Source organism: Stegastes partitus, unplaced genomic scaffold (assembly GCF_000690725.1).
Source record: "Stegastes partitus isolate 25-593 unplaced genomic scaffold, Stegastes_partitus-1.0.2 Scaffold7, whole genome shotgun sequence".
NCBI classification, from domain to species: Eukaryota; Metazoa; Chordata; class Actinopteri; family Pomacentridae; genus Stegastes; species Stegastes partitus.
The window spans coordinates 144,445-163,956 of NW_007577738.1; the positions used below are offsets into that span (position 1 = coordinate 144,445).

Here is a 19,512-nt window from a genome sequence, read left to right on the forward strand (position 1 = left end):
ATGAACGCTGCCGAGACCGAGCGACTCGCTCCACTCCCACTCGCGCAGACTCTACCCAGAAGGCCAGTCGGGAGACCGCAATTACCATAAGCCTCCAGCGCACGGCACTGGCTGCGCGCGCACGCACGAACGGAGACACACAGACAGCCACACACACACAGAGGCACACACACACACACACAAGCTCCGCTGAAACTCCAAAACAGGAATAGGCGAGGTTTTCAGCTGCAGAAATGAGGCGGAAAATAATAATCACGACAGTAAAATGAAATTGGATTGAATATTTGCGTAAAAGAAAAGTTAGATTATGCAAAAAGAGAGCCAAAGAAGAGCACCAACATACATGGTACAGTTTACATTTCCATATGGAGGATATAGAATATGACAGAATTAGCTTTTTGGCCAAGTTATGCACAATTTGGCTTCAGTTTCTTGCATTCGGTGCGTAAACACGTGAATAATAGATGCACACACATGTAAATATATGCAAAAACAACAACACAAAAATATGTGGTAAAACTGCTTCTTGTTAGCGTTAAGGTAAATAATTTAATACTGTAACCTACATGTGCCAAGGGTCCGCAAATGAGACACTGTTGTTTTCTTTACTCCCTTATTTCCATCTAAATGTTTTAATATTGTTCACGTTTTGTCTCATATGTCAGTTTAGCTTTTTCCCCTGAAGTCTAAAGACAAATAAAGGTAAATTTGTGAGGCAGTGGAGAGACAGAGAAAGAGAGGGGCGAGAGAGCGAGCGAGAGAGGGGGGGAAGGCAGCTCAAGGCTGGGGCACATCTGTTAAGGCTCCCATGTCAAGTAAAGGAGGAGGAGGCTATGAATATCAAGCCTGAGGTGTGTGCATCATGTGCCTGCATGTGTGGAGAGAGAGAAAGAAAGAGAAAAACGGGAGGTAGAGGGAGAAAGGCCAGCAGACAGACACACAGATAGACAGACAGAAGCAGAGTAGGAGTAGGAAAAGAGGGAGACTTGGCAATGGAAGGTCTGGCTGCATTCGCCACAGCTGTTGAAAGTAGGAGTTAAACCAGACGGTCATACACAAATAAACACAAAGCTCACAGAGCACTCACATATGGACGCGTTTAAAAGCTAAACTCATCCTGAAGGCCAAACCGTCCAAGAGTTTGGAGTCAGAGGTACGAGGAACTGAGAGAAGAGCTTCCTCTCAGTGTGAAATGAAAAGAAAAGGGTAGCAGGGTGGGTGTATTTATGCAGGACCACAGCAACCAAAACTACACTTTTTTTCTTAAATGGGCAAAACTCTTTAGGAAGCTCCATCACGCATCTGAGCTGTTGCTTTTTTCTTCAAACTTAGACAAATGCAGTGTGAATGGGCAGGCACGATCAGCTCCACCCTCGACCTCTCACAACCAAGAGTTGCCCACCACAACCGCAGCTGCTAAACCACGAGACAGCCGAGGCTATGTTCACACTTAACCCTGTGAAAGCACTGTTTGTGTGGAAACAGCCTCATCGACAATGGAGTCCTCAGATTGTTTCCGTTCACGCTGAAATGTTTAATCAATAGGAAAATGGTTTAATCGCTTTTTTCCTCTTTAGGTCAACAAAAATTATGCAGCTCAGCCAACATCTGGCAAGAGCAGACTGGGCCCGGGCTACTCCGCTGTGTCTCAGCTGGTTAACCTCTGCTCAGTTCCTTTCCTGCTCTGAATATGACCGCACATAATGCAACCAGACACACTATTTAGTTGTTCTCATTTGCATATTTTCCTGTGTCTGTTTGCAGACAACTGAAAGAGCATAAATTAGTGAGCTGACTCCACGCTGTTATCTGTTACAGTAGGGCTGCATTCACAATGAATTCAGCTCTGCATGAGAAAAAAAAATAAAAAGTACAGCGCCTTAGTTCATTTGAATGAGGCCTGTCCATCCACCAGCAGGGGTTCCAAGGCTGAGAGCTCCTGCAACAAAATTTATTTTAAAAAACACACACACACACAAAATGGTCTGGCAAAACAAAGTGAAACTTGGCTCAGCTTTGTCCACATTGCAAACCTCATATGATACAGCACTGCAGGGTCCAGTCAACACATGGCAGCGGTAACTCCTATGCAGTTACACCAAGACTCCAACCAAAAAACTATGGCAACCACACTATTGTTAACTACAGCGACTGGCAGAAACTTGGCTTTGAAACTTCACTGCAACTCTTAAACCAGGTTTGTTCTCCAAAGCTCAGTTAAGCGCAACCACACTAAAACAAAATGTTAAAAAAAATAATGGCGTCCTGGTGAGAATGGATGGGCAAAATGGAAAGAAAACTGTGTTTTATCAAATTTAGCCAGCGACTGCAGACATAGAGTCTTACTTTACAAGGGCCTGAACAGGAGCTGCTGACAGATGGGATGGTGTGTAACGTACAGCACATGCCATTTAACTGCCTCTTTGTTTTGTTTTTTTGGATCGTGACAGTAGATGGATGCGGATGAGCGTTTCTGACACGAGCAGCCCATGCCTAAATAAAAATAGAGCTGGAAAATATCCATTACTCACTGAAAAACAGTTGAACTCGGTTGAATCCTGACTGCAACATACAATTTCACATTCGCTCGCTGTGATGTGGTGGTGTTTTGTTTTCCACTCCATGCATAATGGATTTGTATGGATCCCGATGTGAGAGAGGTAACAAAATAGTGATAACATTTAGACTACAGGCTCAGGATATACAAAGATTCTGATGCTTTTTTGTTTTTAGTCCAACAAACTCAGCAAACTGAAGAATCCAAGTTAGGCGCTGTTGGACCGCAAGATGAGAAGCAAGAGTGCCCTAAGAGAAAGAACTCAACTCAATTTTTATGTTTTATGTGGTCACACAGTTGCAGCTGGCATGCAATGAACTGCCCTCATCCTCCCAGCATACCTGTGCTCTCTGTAGCCAAACCAGCTCTTGGTTGGGTTCTGCTAAATTGTTTTTTTTCTGTCCACAAAAATATGCTAACATTTATTTCCCCCACCATCTTTAGCCCTGGCAATTTGAGTGTGACACATTCAGCCACATTACACCATATGTCCCATTCACTTATGCTGCCCAGATTTTAGCAGGTAAGATCCAACCTGGCAACCCTGCTACCCTACCAAAGCCCTGGCTGTCTGTACCGTTAGTGTAAATACAGGCCTATGAAGGGATTTGATGTGCTGCTTTTCCGAGCTGTCAGCAGGGAGGTTTTTATCTGCACCCTCGGTCCAAATCAGAGTTTTGTGTACCATTGCGAGCCACAATTTATTACAAACACAAAAAAAAGTCACCGAAAATGCTCTCAGGGTGATAATTTCAAAAGCTTAAAATAGCAAACACGTATTATACAGCATCACTCTAATGTCGCACGCAACCTATAATCACGCAGAAAGGTCACCAGGGAGCTGGAAAGACGCAGAAGAACGCAGCGCGCACCAGGTCTTTCCTCATTCTCTCCCTCCTGCTCTGACTCAGAGGGCGTTGAAGGCAATTCGGCTCTCTCCATCACTCACTGGAAAACTGGATTAGGATGAATATTGCTCTGAGGAACCGCGGGGCAAACCAAATTTCTGCCGCTCCAACACAAAAAACACACAGTTGTAGCCTCAGAAAAACACCTTTGCCGAGAGAGTCTGAGGGAGACACAAAAACAGGTCTGGAGAACGAGCGCAGCCCTTTTTATGGCTGCACTTTTATGGCTGTGTGTGAACTTTGTGGTTTGAAAAAGCCAGCCTGAGAACAGCATGTGCCTTTGAAAACACTCACGCTGGATAACGGTGACGAAAAAATGCGCGTAAAAACGGGCTCCCCTCCCTTTTTACCGTCATTTTACGTCGTGTCGGGGATTCGGGCATAGATGTATGTCTTGTAAAAGCCAACACGGCGAGGACACGCGCTCACGCACGCACCCGTGGATATATAATGGTGTAGAAAGTGGCGCACTCTGGGAGGTCACAGTGATCCAGCCATCTGCTGTTGCAATCAGACACTGAAGCGGCGAACAGGCAAACACACATGTTTGCATGGTAACTTCACGTGAAACGTGCACATACAAACATACACGCCTTCAACACACGTCCTGTCAGATGTGCACATGCCTAAAAAACGGAGACACAAAACCACACAGCCCTGACACACATTTTGAAAGGGCTGACTGCCAACACACAAGCGAGCCCGACATCGCGCACACACACAGACAGACACACACACTCTCTCAGTCGGCAGGCTCAGATTGCAGGAAGCTCTTTGCACGCAGCTCAGTCCACAGCAGCCGGTACTAATCAGCACAATCCACCTGCAGATCGTTATGGATCGCTTACTGCAACTCACACACAGAAACTTGCCTGAACACTCACTAGCACGCACAAGCTCGGGCATGTGCACGTGTGCAATCAATAGAAGCAACGCTTGCAACGCGCACTCCTTAAAAAAAACAACAAAAAAGAATAGTCAATGATTATGCTTTGTTCAGGTTCACCTTAAAACCAATACTCGCATAAAGTGTTACCCAGACAGGAGTCGTGCTCAGCCCTCACATTAAAGTGGAAAGATTAGCTTGCCTGAGCTCACACCAGAACAAGATTCTAATTATGGAATAAAGGCTGAAGTGAAGGAGATCCGTCCAGCCACTAACTGTCTTCTTCCAAAAGCTTCCCCCACTTCTTTTCCACTAGCACCCTTACCGGCCAAGAATACTTCATGAAAACACTTTGGTTCACAACAGCTCCCTTCTACACTCTAAAAAGTGATTCAAGAGACCTGTTCCAACCACTTCATTACATGTAGGGTTGCAACGCAGAAACAAAAAAATAAATCCAACTTACTAATTTAGACTAACTTTTAAAGGTAAAAGCAGGACTTTGATGGCGTTGTATGGACACAATGACGTTGGTAATTGTACCAACTTAGTATTGTGTGTAAGTTCAACTCAAATTTAGAGGGCTGCAAGTTGGTTAGCACTGTTGCCTCGCAGCAAGAAGGTTGTCGGTTCGCGTCCCGGTGGGGGCACTGGGATCTTCCTCCGTGGAGTTTGCATGTTCTCCCCGTGCAGTGTGGGTTCTCTCTGGGTTCTCCGGCTTCCTCCCACACAGTCCAGAAACATGCTGAGGTTAATTGGTGATTCTAAATTGTCCGTAGGTGTGAATGTGAGTGTACTCAGTTGTCTGTCTCTAAGTGTGGCCCTGTGATAGACTGGTGACCTGTCCAGGGTGTCCTCTGCCTTCACCCTAAATTGGCTGGGTTAGGCTCCAGCCCCGCGACCGTAGTGAGGATTAAGCGGTGTGTAGATAATGGATGGATGGATTTGAGACTAAATTCAAGTTGAGATAACTCATCATAATTTACCTTCACCTTGAGTCTGAGATTTCCCATCTCGTCCCTGATCTACCGAACATTGGAGCAGCTTAATTGTTTTACATTTGCAAAGTTATGACCTTATGTTCATAATTATGGTAACTAAGTAGCCAATATGGATACAAATCATTTAAAACAACTGTTACAAGTAACTGACTTAAAAACATGTGTTTATGTTACCAGTCAACCATTAAAAACACCTTTGATTGTGGAGGTAAAGCCAGTTCCCTCAACTCAGTGGAGCTTGTTGGTTGAACATGATTTCATTAGAAGTCGCTGCAGCCTAAAAGGACTTGCGTTCACCTTTTCTGTTGAGCCCCAACATTGGTTTTTCATAACAGCTGCTATGGATGTTGGAAATATTTCAGCTGCAAATACGTTTTTTTTCTGCAAGGAAGATGTTTTGGAAGTCTAGAACCAGCGACAATGGACCCTTTACGTTTAGCATCACTAAGAAGAGGCGACTCAGAAACCCTCCGACAATAAGACAATAAGGCTGAAATGCAGAAAACGTGCTTTATTTAAAACTTGCAGAAGCTCATAGCAAACAACAAGATTTAGAGATTGTCTGTCCAGATTCTTCTCTCGCAGGTCATAAGAGCGTCTTTGGTTCTTTCAGTGGCCAAAAAGAAGTCGAAAAGAAGCATTTAGGGTGATTTAGAGACCATAAATGTCTGAATTTAACAATCAATAAACAGATTACTCTTCCTCTCTTTTTACGTATTCTGATAATCCTGCTCATGACCTCCTTGGATTTGATCTGGTGTGATTGAAAACAGAGTCCAAAAAAATGTGTGGACTCATGACAGCCTGGTGACTTTTGCGGGGTTTTTTTGTTAGTGAGGGCATCAGTTGCGCTAAATCAATTGTCTAATCTTTAATCCAGGTTCCGCGGTTCATGCAAGGACTTGAAATCGCTCTGATGCAGGCTACCGAAATATCAACACAGCAACAACTCTCTCTCCCTCTGTGTCACACAAAATCACACGCACGCACGCACGCACACGCTGGCACGCACATTCATGCGCCCCCACCAGTGTTGTAGGGCTAACCGGTTCCCCACAGGCGCGCCACGCTGTGTTAGCGCGGCCTCACCGGGGATAATTACAGCCTGGCGCGGCAGGGCGAGCGTGGCTCCGAGCCAAACACTGCTGCTCGCAAGAGAGAGAGAGCGAGAGATGGAGGGAGAGAGAAAAGGCGAGAGAGAGGGAGGGAGGGAGAGAGCGAGCGAGCGAGAGAGAGAGAGTCTCCAATAATTGGAACACTGAGAGACGTAAACCTATAGATTAAACCCTAATCAATAGGCTGCTAAATTCATCGATGCAATCAATCAGTGGGGCTTGTGGCATAAAATAAGCGAGGCGATCAGTCACACTTGTCTTATTCCGACCTTGCGCATCATAAAACGGCAATCCCCTTCTCCGAAACGCGCGGGCAGAAACACACGCGTCATTTTTTTTTTTTTTTTTTTTGTGAGAATAAAGATGAAAACCTTCAAACGAACCTTATCTGAGGGGAAGGAGAAGCGGTGGCGGCTCTCAGCGCAGCACAAGAAAGATTTCCCCCTCCCCTCCCTTCCCCTCGTCCTCCCCTCCTTCTTCTCTCGTCTGTCGGCCTCTGTCGAGTTCCGCTCATAACCTCGCCACCCACCCTCCCAGTTCCCCGCCTCTCCCTGCTTTCCGCTGCTGGCGGGGAGCGCACACACACATACACACACACAGACACACACACACACAGCGAGGCAGACGCACACACACCTCTTTATAGCTCTGACACGCACCCACAAGCGCGCACGGCCTTTGCGCACACAGACGCACACACACACGGATGACACACAGGCAGGCAGCGTCAATAAAAAGCCCAGCGCTGTGAGAGGCCGCCGGCACTCCACTCCCCCCTCCTGCCACTGCGATTAGCGGAGGCTGGCTGGCTGGGGAGAGGCGCCCCTCTGTTATCTGGGGCGGTGGCAGCCTGTGTGTGTGTTGAGAGAGAGAGAGCGAGCGAGCGAGAGAGAGAGAGAGAGAGAGACGGGAGAGAGACGGGAGAGAAAGAGATTAATTTAACTCTTTCGGGGCCGAAGCGCAGCGCACGAAGCTCCGCTCGCTCCTGCGCTCTACTCAGGCAGCAACAGCAGCAGCAGCAGAGCCGAGCGCAGAGCAGACGGGGCGCCGGGAAACAGGCGCATTAAACGCCTCGATTCTCAAGTAACAGCTATAAATACAGGCGGGATCAGACACCCAGATCCGCGGCGATGTTTGCTCCAAATTTGGGGGATTAGTCCACAGTTGTACACGTGTCATTTTTCTTGTTTTAAAACAGATGATCCTGATCTATATTTTTTTGATAAATATTTTAAAACATTACAGGCTAAAAGGAGGAAATTAAAGGGATCTTGCAGCCTATTCATCAGGCGATATTTGCACTAGGGCTGGGGCAATTAAGCCTAATCGATTAATCCATTGGCAGCAAATGATTTGCTGGTTCCAGCTTCTCCAATGTGGTAGTAAAATAAATGTTTTTTTGGTGGGGGGAGGGGATGGATTTGCATTGGAATATGTCGTGTGTGGTAAAAGTGACTCATCTTTATGACCGTTTGCTGACATTTTATATAAAAACTACAGAAAAACAGCAGCTGCATCTCTAATGTACACCATGACAAAGGCTGTGGAATATGTGTGCGTGGTACACAAGATTTACATTAATCTAAGAAAACAGAAGGCAGAACCTTTGCGTTTTTGGGGTAAAATATTTAGAAAATTATACAGAGTCTGGTGGGTGGCTATAATTTCAGGGAATGTGTTGGAAATGTAATATTTCATTGTTTGTAACATCCTGGCTACCATGCTGACTATGCAGTAATGGCTACATCCATGAAATATAAGGATTAACGTTTCTGTACATATATATTTAGTGAACATGGAGCCAGAAACTCCTCAAAAAAAAAGGGGAAAAAAAGAAAAAAAAAGTAAAAATATTGGCAAATATCTGTGAAAACGGATTTCTTAATAGATTTACATAATGCAAAACAGTGTATTTTAAGATTTAACATTGTTTTAAAAAAAAGAAGTAATTTGTAAAAAACGATTTTTGATGTGAATATTTTTTTTGTTGTTTTGTTTTTAAGGTTAATGTGTATATAAATACCTTTTCCCTTTGTGTTTACCAGATATTATCTGTAGTCTGACCAAAAACTGAAAATCTGTTTTAAAAAAAAACAACCCCCCCCCAAAAAAACCCCTGCATTTAGGATTAACACATGAATACTTGTTTTTTGTGATTATATCAGTTATCTGAAATTTACCAAAACGTGTAGATCTTCAATCATTGAAATATACAATTTTTCTTTCAACAGCAAATATCTGAAGCAATTTATTGTGATTCCATTTTTTTAATGGTTAACAGGTAAATTATCACTTTTTTCTGTGATTTTACTAGTTATTATCCATGATTCAACAAATAGTGAAAATAAGTAAAATAACAAGTAAAAATGATTTATAATTTTTCAAACCTTAATGTACAGAATTTTTCTTTCAAATGATGGCTGATTTTTTTTTACAGTAAAAATATTTTAATTTTACTATAGAAACTCTGAGATTCTCTCAGATTTACCATTTGTAAAAAATAAAATAAAATACAATTTTTAGAATACAGAAATTACTTTCATGTACATTTAAATATCTGTAAACGTAATGATACTTTTGCAGATTTAAATAAAGTTTAAAAGATCAAAAATTTTAACTGTCACATTGTGATTAGTTATCGGTAATTTAGCAAAACAGGGAAAATCTGTAAAATAAAACCTAAAAACTTTTTAAACAATATTTTTCAATCCTTAAAATACACAATTTTACAAATGCCTGTTGCTGTTTTGTGAAAGAACCTGTTTTGCTGATTTAACTCAAGTAAAAAATGGTAATTTTGTGGTTAAACTTTATTAACTGCGACATTATAAATAGCTTTTATCTGTAATTTAGCAAAACAGGGAAAATCTGTAAAATAAAACTAAAAACTTTTTAAACATCATTTTTCAATCCTTAAAAATACACAATTTTACAAATTTCTGTTGCTGTTTTGTAAAAGAACCTGTTTTGCTGATTTAACTAAAGTAAAAAATGGTAATTTTGTGGTTAAACTTTTTAACTGCGACACTACAAATAGCTTTTATCTGTAATTTAGCAAAACAGGGAGAATTTGTAAAATAACCAGAAATTGTTCGACAACAATTACAGTTTAAACTGTTTAAAAAAGGTTCATTTTTAACAGTGTAGTATGGTCCAGAGGCTCACTGTTATCCACACTGTTAAGATCTCATCAGTGCGGCACTGACACGTTTCTTCATGACCAACACAGGCTTTATTTTCACTTAATCCCACATACATTATCCTGCTTAACAGCTCACAAAATGTATATTAATCCACAGCCAAAAATATCCCCCATCCCTAAAAAAAAATACCCAACATTGATTACTCCCATTTGTGTAGCCTAAAATCCCCGAGTCCCCGACGCTTTTTATCAGGAGAAATTGGTATCTTTTAAATGCTTATAGTCATATTTTGTTCAATACCAGCAGCCTTGAGCAAAACTAGTTAATTAAAACATTGGATGTAAAGAGCTACGCAGCAACCTCGGCTCAATTATTTATACTTTTAAGACATCAGTCATGCGGGCTGTAATCTCCCCATTAACCTTCTCCAGCCTTCTTTTGACTGTAAGCAGCGGGCGAGCTGGGTTTAGGAGGGCTTGTACCCTCCCTCCCCCCGCCAACGTCCCTGCCTGTAAATACTGCCGGGGCTCTAATAAACAGCAGACGAGGCTCCCGCAGGAAGCGGCGCGGAGGAGCCACAAACACCCACCAGGCCTGCCTGCCTCTATCCGCTCCGAGGTGACGGAGCTGCAGCTTGTTTTTCAGCGTCTGGAGCTGCTGCTGCTGCGCTGTCGCCTCTTTTCCTTTCCTCTCCTCTCTCTCTGTGTTTCTGTGCGTCACAGCTAGGTCATGGCCGGACTCCAACAATGGCTCCGGTTTCTCGAGCTGCACGCACACGCACAGACACACACACACACACGCGAGCGCACACACAGAGAGACAGACACACACACACACAGAGGCACCAGGAGCACACAAACACACACACACGCGCGCACAGACAGACACACACACACACACAGGCACCAGAAGCACACAAACACAGATCTGACAAATGATAGGGTGGCGAGGCGAGGCGAGCTAATAGTAGGCAGTGCGCCTGCCGACATGCCCGTGGGCCGCGGGTGTTAAATTGTATCCAATTACGGCGCATGCGACGATATGAGGGGGGAATAATAATTCTTCTTGCGTGACAGGGAGATTCGCTTATTTCACGGGATCTTTATATGAAGGGGGGCTCGAAAGCGTCTGTGGGAGAGCTCGTGTATGTATGAGCGGAGGAGGAGGGAAGGAAGGAAAAAAAAAGAAGTCTGGATTTTCTGGAGGACATGGCGCGCATATTCCATTAATCAAAATCCAGTTAACCATATTTGGAGACGCGCAGTGGCCAGCAGGGTCCGACCAATAATTAATATCCATTATTTAAGCCGACCGGGGTCTAAAAGACGCGCATTTCATACACGCACACATTCAAACACTTCACAGGAGCCAGAGCCGCTGTGGCAAGAGAGAATGAAGGATGGCATCAATGTGAAAATGAAATAAACACGCCCAGTCTCAGCTTTGTTATGAAATGTCTCTCCTGCTCATTTATTTGATGGAGTGCACAGTCAAGTAAAACCAGCAACAGTGCCAAAAGAGGGGCATAGTGCAATTGTGTGTGTGTGTGTGTGTGTGTGAGATACAGTGCTGGTTGGTGGGACTCTGTGAACTGCAAACCAAAAGTTGCACTCCGGTGTCACTGACGCCCGGCAGAAAAGTTCAAAAAACCCCAAGGGTAAGAAGGGTCAAGTGTCGGTTCATTAGTTCAGTTTCTCGGAGAGGCAGCTGACAGTCGGCGGAGCGCACCGACACAATGATGAAGCCACCTAGATATTGGAAACACCAAATGGGCTGTGGTTGAATATAAAGTGACTCCATTATCCTGCCAATCACGTCTCAGCTACGTCCCTTCTCCACGACCGACAAAGGCCATGAGATGATGAGCCATCAAAGGCTGTTCCTACGCTGTGGGTGTCTAATGTGTGTGTGTGTGTGTCATCTTTATCCCAACCTGTTTTAACAAACACCTCAGAAACATGCACGTGTGTGTGTGTGTGTGTCTGAGTGTGTGTGGGTATTTGTTTTTGAATTGAAGCTGTTCATAAGGCTGTGTGTTCTGAATCAGGCTGAGAGCAGCAGGTTTGGACTAATTTTCTTCATGTTTTAGCCCCGAGGCACGTACAAAAATAGACTGTACACTTAAATATATACAGTACATCGATCTGTTATAAATACAGTTTAACAAACAAGTGTAGTATTTCAGTAAAAAACACAAAGCAAACGTTCAAAGGAAAACTTGTGTAATGTGACGTCATCTGCAAAGAGACAGTCGGAGAAACAAATACTGTCGAAGGAAGGAAACACTGGTGGTTTGGGACTTATTTGCCCCCACTGAGACATGTTGACTGTTTTTAAAATCCCCTTTTCTGTATTTCTACTGTTCTCCCACCTTCCCCCATTGGCAAGGAAACAGTTCAGAACTGGGATCGGTCTCGGGGTACATCTAGATGCTTTCACATCCGACACACAGGGCTCTTTTTAAAAGGTCTGCTTTTTAACTCATCTCCCGCAGAGATGTGAAAAGGTAATTGCTGCGAATGCTAAAGGAACACCTTGTTATGATTGCCTTTCAGCAGTCCTTTATGTGCGTTTTTTTTAAAAAAACATATTCTTTATTTTTCTGGCATGCCAAAACGCTGCAGAACACAAGAGTCAAGAAGATGGCGCAGAGATCGAAATTGTTTCAAGACCTTTGGGATGCAGCAGATGCCTTTAACATTAGGAGGATCTTTAGAGCGCTCCATCCCTGCTTCTCTCTCATGGCAGTATTGCAGGGGAGCTCTGCTCAGTATGTGTGGTGTGTGTGTCTTTAGGATATTAAATAGTAAAGGATGGGGATTAATAATGGAACCTGACAGCTCATCTCCGGCTTCTATCTGCCTGACTGTCCCCCCAATCTTCCTTTTCCATTCCCTCCCTACCTCTTTTTTCCTGCCTCTCAGTTTCTAATCCGCTGCGTTTCTCTCTGGCTGTGACCCTCCTTCGTGCTGCTTCCCTCCATCTCTTTTGTCTCCCTCCTTCTCTCTCTCCTCCCGTTCTCCTGCTCCCTCTCTCAGGGCCCTCGGTCTTTAAGGGTCATGTCAGGAGAGTAGAAGAGCACGTTGGTGTCATCGTCGTCGTCATCGCTGAGGTCGACCAGGTCAGCCTGTGTGTAGCGCACTGCCCCGGGGTAGTACTCTCCGATCCGAGTCCTGTCACAGAGCCGTGACTGCAGAGCCAGCTAGAAAGCAGCCAGAGTTGGGAATTAGTACACAGCATTTGTATAGGTGTAGACAGTATGCTCACGCTAATCCTGTAAACCTTGAAATGCGTTTTTTTCCCCCCTCCTGTATCCATTCTGGCCATCCATCTATATACTAAGCTGGTATTGTACACTCTGAAAAAACAGCCCCACGTTGATGATTCTAAAAAATGCCGGCTGTGTGTTTAACCCACATTCACTTATAAAAAAAGAACCTCAAAACAACTTCCTTATGACGCAGAGAAATGCTCAACTGCATGCAAACCTGGATGCAACCAATCACCAACACTTGTTTTGACTCCCTCTGGAAACTGGAAACAGTTGCTTTCATTTTCCACTTAATTATGTAAAACTCCTGCACTTCAAACAATGTAGGGGAAAAGCCAATAATCGTGGCCTGTGGAATATGATAGAACTTTAACGATCACCTGGGACTTGAAAAAGAAACTGTGGGACACTACAGAACTACTTTGTCATGTGCTCGTATATTGGAAACATTAGAAAATAACTAGTCAAAGCTGAGTATGTAAATTACGTGCTAAACCGGCTCACAAGCTTCAGGCGCAACAACATTTGAAAAAAAAGTTTTTTTTCTGGCAAAAGAGTTGAAAGCAGCACAACATTTGGTAGATTACTCGGGAATATTAAAGCTGTAATATTGCACTGTTTACCTCATGATCACTGCAATGAATGCTGAAATAACTACAGTCGTGATAACTTTCTACAGTCGTAAATTCCTGTTTCTTAGTATCAGAAACAACTCTGCAGTGTTCTGGCATCTGGTAAAGCGCTCACACTCTAGATCTGATAGTCGAACTGTCCTTCCTTAATCGTATTTTGTTGCTTTGAAGGGACTTGAAAATCCACACTTGATTTAACGTAGGGTTGTTTTCGATCAAACAAGGAAGCATTTACATGTTTTTCACGTCTGCGTGGGTCAGCCTGATGTAAATTTCATCATCTAAACGTCAGCATGCAGTTGCTCATGTGAAAATTTTTCCCTCACGTGCATTTGTGACTGCGCTGACTGTATGCGCTGCAAGCGTGCTAACTGCACATGTGTTTGCTGTGAGGAGAGGCTGCGTGAGGAGATTCACTAATTCACACCTTTATTCATCAGGAAAAGAGTTGTAAGTCAAACACACTGTTTTTCAACAGTTTTTAACAGTTATGATCAATTTACTGTTATTTTACAGATATTCCCACTTTTGTTAAATTACAAAAAACAGTAAAACCTAATTATAACCCTAACCTAACCCTAGAAAAGGTCAAAACTGTAAATAATCTTCACATCAAAGATCTGTTTCTTTTTTTTTTTTAACAAATTAGAATTCGTATCAGCAAAAAATGTCATTACTTTACAGATACAGTCGTGTCTTGATAATCTGACACTTAATCTGAAAACCTTGCTATCCGACAAGTTTTTAGGAAAGACAAACGGAACCCATGAAAAATAACCTTAACATACCGACAGCCTTGGATACCGACTCCGACACAAATAAGGATAACGGCGTATTATCTGACTTAACAATCCGACAGATTGGCTACATTCAGACTACAGGACTTAATGCTCAATCCGTTTTTCTTGCGAGTTCGTTCACATTTTTAATTAAATGCAACTTGTATGTGATCTGCTGTGTGAACTTCATACGACCCAAAAGTGTCCCACATGCACAGAAGTGGACAAAACCACGTCACACACCGTGAGCGTGCTCAGTGTTTACCCAAGTAAACATGGATGGTGGTGGCGGCGGCGATGGTAGAAACAGAACTGGGGACCGCTGTCCTAAACCGGCACAGCAGCTCTGCCTGTGTGTTCTGGCCACTTCCACCCCATCAGAGCGCACCCCTGGGGTGGAAGTGTGCCCCTGACCACGCCAAATATTCAGATATTCAGCATTAATTGGACCTGAATATCAAGAGACCAGAAAGTGCTATTCGGACCAGCCCTACTAATTATTATAACAACTATGAACAATGAATATTAACAACAAATTACCCTTCAAGCATCAAGCCCTCCTTGTATCTCGACCTCCGTCTTGACAATCCGACAGCCTTGCTATCCGACATAAAAGAAGGTTTTACATTTAGTGTTGGATTATCGAGTCATGACTGTACTAGCGATTATCTAAAAGAAAAATTATGTCATATTTGCAATTGAAAACCGGTAACAGCCCATTTCAAAATTCAAGATACTATCTAGTAATGTCCACATCAAAAATTAGTATTCTACAAACAGTAATTAGTTCTTTAACAGTGTGATCATAAAAATACGCTGTTTTACTGTATTTAAATCACCAAAAAAAGGACTATTTTACAGATATTTGCTGTCATTTTTACCATTTTTACAATTTTTGAATGTTATAGTGTTTCTTCTACTTGCTGCTCGACTTCCAATTTTTTTTCCAGATATATTGTTGACAGTGTAGTCGCTACACAACTTTGGGGTGCCTTGATTTGTACATGCTTTCTATTGTTGGTGCCCAAACACAGTGAAAACCTACAAATTCTCCAGAAATAATGTGCAATGCTCATGCAGTGTGCATAGAAAAGGAAGGCAACTAACTGTGGCAGCAGCCTTTTCTATAGTGCTCGGTACACCTCAGGAATAATCAGTGACACGGTGCTACAGCCCAGTCTGTAGGTAGCTGCTATATACTGTAAAAAGAACAAGGTCACAGCCAGCCTTTCAGAAACATTCACAGGAGCCCTGCCTGTTTTCATGTGTTCAATGTCAAGGGTAAAGCAACGCATCCGCACAGCAGACTAAGGCCAGTGTTGTACTTTCACCGTCTGCAACTATGCGCGGGTCCACTCGGGTCTGTGCGACACATTTTGCCGTCTATTCAAGTCTGCACGCAGCACAAAATTTGTGTTTGTGAGACAAATTTGATACAACAGCAGCGGTGCGCCTGCTCTCCGGTGCTGTGCATGTGAGAAACACGCAGATGCCGATCTACTGCACAATTTCCCCAGCAGGCTCCAAGCGGACTAGAGAGTCGTATAATAACGACATCTACGAGTCGTGGTGTCTGCAGCTGTCATGTGTGCGCAGCTGCAAGAGACAATAATCAGGGCTTAATGCAACCGTTAGCACATCCACTGTCTGCATTCAAAGTCCGTCAAAATCCACCAGTGCACGGGAACGCCAAAATTAGACAACTTTTTGTGGTTTTGGAACCTGTATTAAGTATTAAAATAAGCAATCAGACAATATAGATGTTGTCAATGCATGGGAACGTATTTTATGCTGTGCTTAAACATTTAACTGAATCTTGAATTTGGGTGTTTTAGATCCATTCACTTGGCAGATGCTTTTGTTCAGTACAACGTCAGTGAACAATCCACAAAATCAAGTCTTCAGCGCTCAGTTCAGAAGATTTAAAGGTGCATAAAGCAACATATCAGTGCCTTGAAAAATACCAATGTCTTTTTATTTTTGAGAAAAGGCTCGATCAGGCCCATCCTATGTGAGGAAGGACTCCGAGAAGAGGAAGGTCTAAGTGATTTCTGTAAACAGAAAGGGACTCCGCACACAAATCGAGTTTGGCAACTCATTCCACCACTGAGGGACCATACAGGAGAATAATTTGGACGAAGATTTCCAGACTCACAGTGATAATTCATTTGCAGGTTGTATCAAGAAGAAGACTCATACACCTGAATGTGGACAATCCGGTGGGTGGGTGATGTGCTAGTGGCTACTCTGTAGGCGAGCATCCGTGACTTAAACGGGAAGCCAGAGGAGAGTAATGAAAAGTACAGTGTCAAGTCTTTGGCTGGTTGAACCACAGATGTGCTGCTGCATTTTGGACTATTCGCCGAGGTTTTATTGTGCATGCTGCCAGAGGGGAATACAGTACAAAACACAGTATAAGCGATCGCAGAGAGCGGCAGCGGCGGTGGTGGTGGTGATGGGTGTGAGGAGGGGGGGAGTTTAAACAGCTGAGACTCAGCAGAGTAACAAGGCTTTGTCTGCCCCTCTCCTTAATACACGACAGCTGTGATGCACAGTTTTGATGTTTACTGGCCCAAATACAAAAATGACCTGAAAACGCTTGTGTGGGCACACAGTGTTGCCACACATGAACAGCATTTCTTTTTTTTTCTTTTTTTAAAAAAATTAGCCGCCTTTGTGTTTAGATTGCAGTGATACTGAGACATACAGGGATTCGGAGCAGCTTTTTTCCCTGCGTGCACACTCGCATACATACAGAAGAAGTGAGATGTGAGCTCATTGCAGAGCCACAGGCGGTTCAGCTGTATGGCTAGAATGCAGATCAATATCAGGGATGGAGTGAGAGGAAGAGGGGGAGAGGGAACGAGACGGCGAGTACACAGGTGGGAGGGAGATGCTACACAAAGGAGAGCAGCAAAAATAATGTAAGAGAGATAAATGCCAGAGATGCTGTAACAGGGTACAGGGAACAGAGGAGACAGCGAAAAAGACACATAAAGAACAGAGAGACTGAGATAGAGATCGGCAGAGAGAGGGAGGAAGAGAAGAGTCGGACTGCTGTGAAAGAGAGGAAAGAAGCAGACGACTAGAGAAAGCAAGACGTGAAGCAGAGACACAGGAGAGCGTTTACACGCAACAAAGAACCAGGTTAATTGAAAAAAATTGGAGGAAATTAAACAATGTGCTTATGTGCACTGCAATAACCAGATTATCTGAATACATGAATCAGGACTGTAACCACAGGAGGCTACTTAGCGTAAGTTTTAGTATAAGTTGGACAAAATCCGACAGCTGAAGCCTATTTAAAGCAAGAATGGATGGGAACCTCAGGGAATCTTATGACTCGGTTTGAGTTTTGGCCTCATGATTTAATTCTCAGTTCAATCAACAGAAAAAAAAAGGCTCTATTTTCGCAGCCCTATTCCAGTGCACCGTGTGAGAAACCATTCAGTCATGTTTGCAGTCCACTGAATTGCGGTATGAAGCATAACTGGCAGTGAGGTCCACTGGTCTTAAAGGTCACTGTCTGACTGAACGAAAAATTGAGAGAAAAGAGTGTGGGAGTATGCAGCACTTCTTATTTGAAAAAGTTAACAGGTCCAATTTGGAAACATTGTCTTGTGTATGAAAATGAATAATGGACTGGAGGTGATTTTACTGACCATGGTTTTTAATAAACGTCTGCTAGTGCAAAAAAAAAAAAAAAAGAAAAAAAAAAGCATTTTTTTCCAAACAGGTGTTTAAAAGTTGTTAAAGTGTATTCTTTTTGAAAAATGTAATTTTAATTTACAGATTTTTCCTGATTTGCAAAATTACAGATATCTAGTGAAAGAACAGAAAGAGCATTAATTTCCGTGTTATGTGCACAAAATGTGCCAAAAGTGCAAATAATGCCTAAATGAAAAATCTGTATTTTAATACATGTTAATTTGTTCTAGTGAAACATTTGACCAAATATTGCTGTTTTTGTTTTAAAATCTGCAAAAAATACAGTTATCTTACATATCTTTGCTGCTATTTGAAAGTGCATATATATATAATATGTATATCAAGGACTGAAAAATGGCAAATAATCTTTCAAAAAGGTTGTTTGTACAGACTTCCATTTTTCACAGAAAAAGTATAAATTTACATGCTAACTGTAAAATTAAAGGGGAGAAAAAAAGGGCAACTTAAAAATTAGAATTTTTACAAATACTAATTTGTTTTACAGTGTGTGACGGTAAAATCCCATTATTTACCAGTATTTAAATCAACAAAAAGTATCATAATTTTACAGATATTGTTCTTTTCTTATTTTTACAGTTTTTGTATGTTATGGAAACTAGAAGTTTAAAAAAAAAAATTCTGACGCCCTTGTACCAAATTTTTACAAAATATTTTTATTTTATTTTATTTTTTAAACAGTATAAGACCAAAACAGAATGTACAGATGTGAGAATGCTCCCCTGCGCTCTTATTGTCTCTAACGAAGAGGACTCTCTCCACTGCAACTCTAGACCCAAGGAAACCTACTATTATCCACAATGCTAAACCATTGCCTAATGAGCAGGCTTGAAAAGCTATTGAATTTAGTGACGTTTCCCATCTGCCAACATCTTTTTTAGTTGACATGGGAGCGGTTGCTAGGAGCAGTTATCCAATTGCTTTTGACAAGGTCGAAGAAAACGTGAATTGAAGATTTAAACTTTTTATGAATGTAGAAAAGTAACTAGGTGTGTAGAAAGATGACGTCTGCATCGACAGGGCTTCCCAAGCAGTGGAAAATATACATTATTGGCAGCAAAACATGAAAGCAAAGAGAGATCTGATTATAGTTCCACAACTCAACATTGCTGCCTTTCCGTCACAGCGGCCGCTTGCAGTATTGCAATAAATGATTGATTGATGATGATTTGATTTTTTCCATACATAAAAAGAGCAAATTTTTCCCTGATCCTAAAAAGAACTTTTTGTTTACATGGCTTAATCCCAATGTAAAGCGTATGCGCCCAAACGGTTTCTAAAAAGTAGGGAACCAAGCTATAGGTGCAGAAATGATGAAACAATCCAAACTGCACCCCGATGCTTGCCTCCACTGGCCAAGTTTTCATGTGATTGTCAAGCGAATTTGGAATAAACGCTTGAAAGTCACGAAAAACAAAAGAAACGCGAATTAGGCTTGTTTCAATTAACAAATGAATTATTGGCTGTGCAGTGTTTGCAGAAGGTGGAGGTATA

General features: G+C 42.5%; 1 protein-coding gene across 1 annotated transcript in view; it reads right to left on the minus strand.

Moving 5' to 3' along the window:
* Window positions 1-11,052: 11,052 nt before the first annotated feature.
* The window catches only part of LOC103357194 (cyclic AMP receptor-like protein A), a 56,922-nt gene continuing 48,462 nt past the window's right edge, over window positions 11,053-19,512 (minus strand). Inside the window, exon 13 of the mRNA XM_008281633.1 lies at window positions 11,053-12,812. Coding sequence (XP_008279855.1) covers window positions 12,645-12,812 — 168 coding nt within the window. The 3' untranslated portion in view covers window positions 11,053-12,644. The remainder of the gene's footprint in view (window positions 12,813-19,512) is intronic.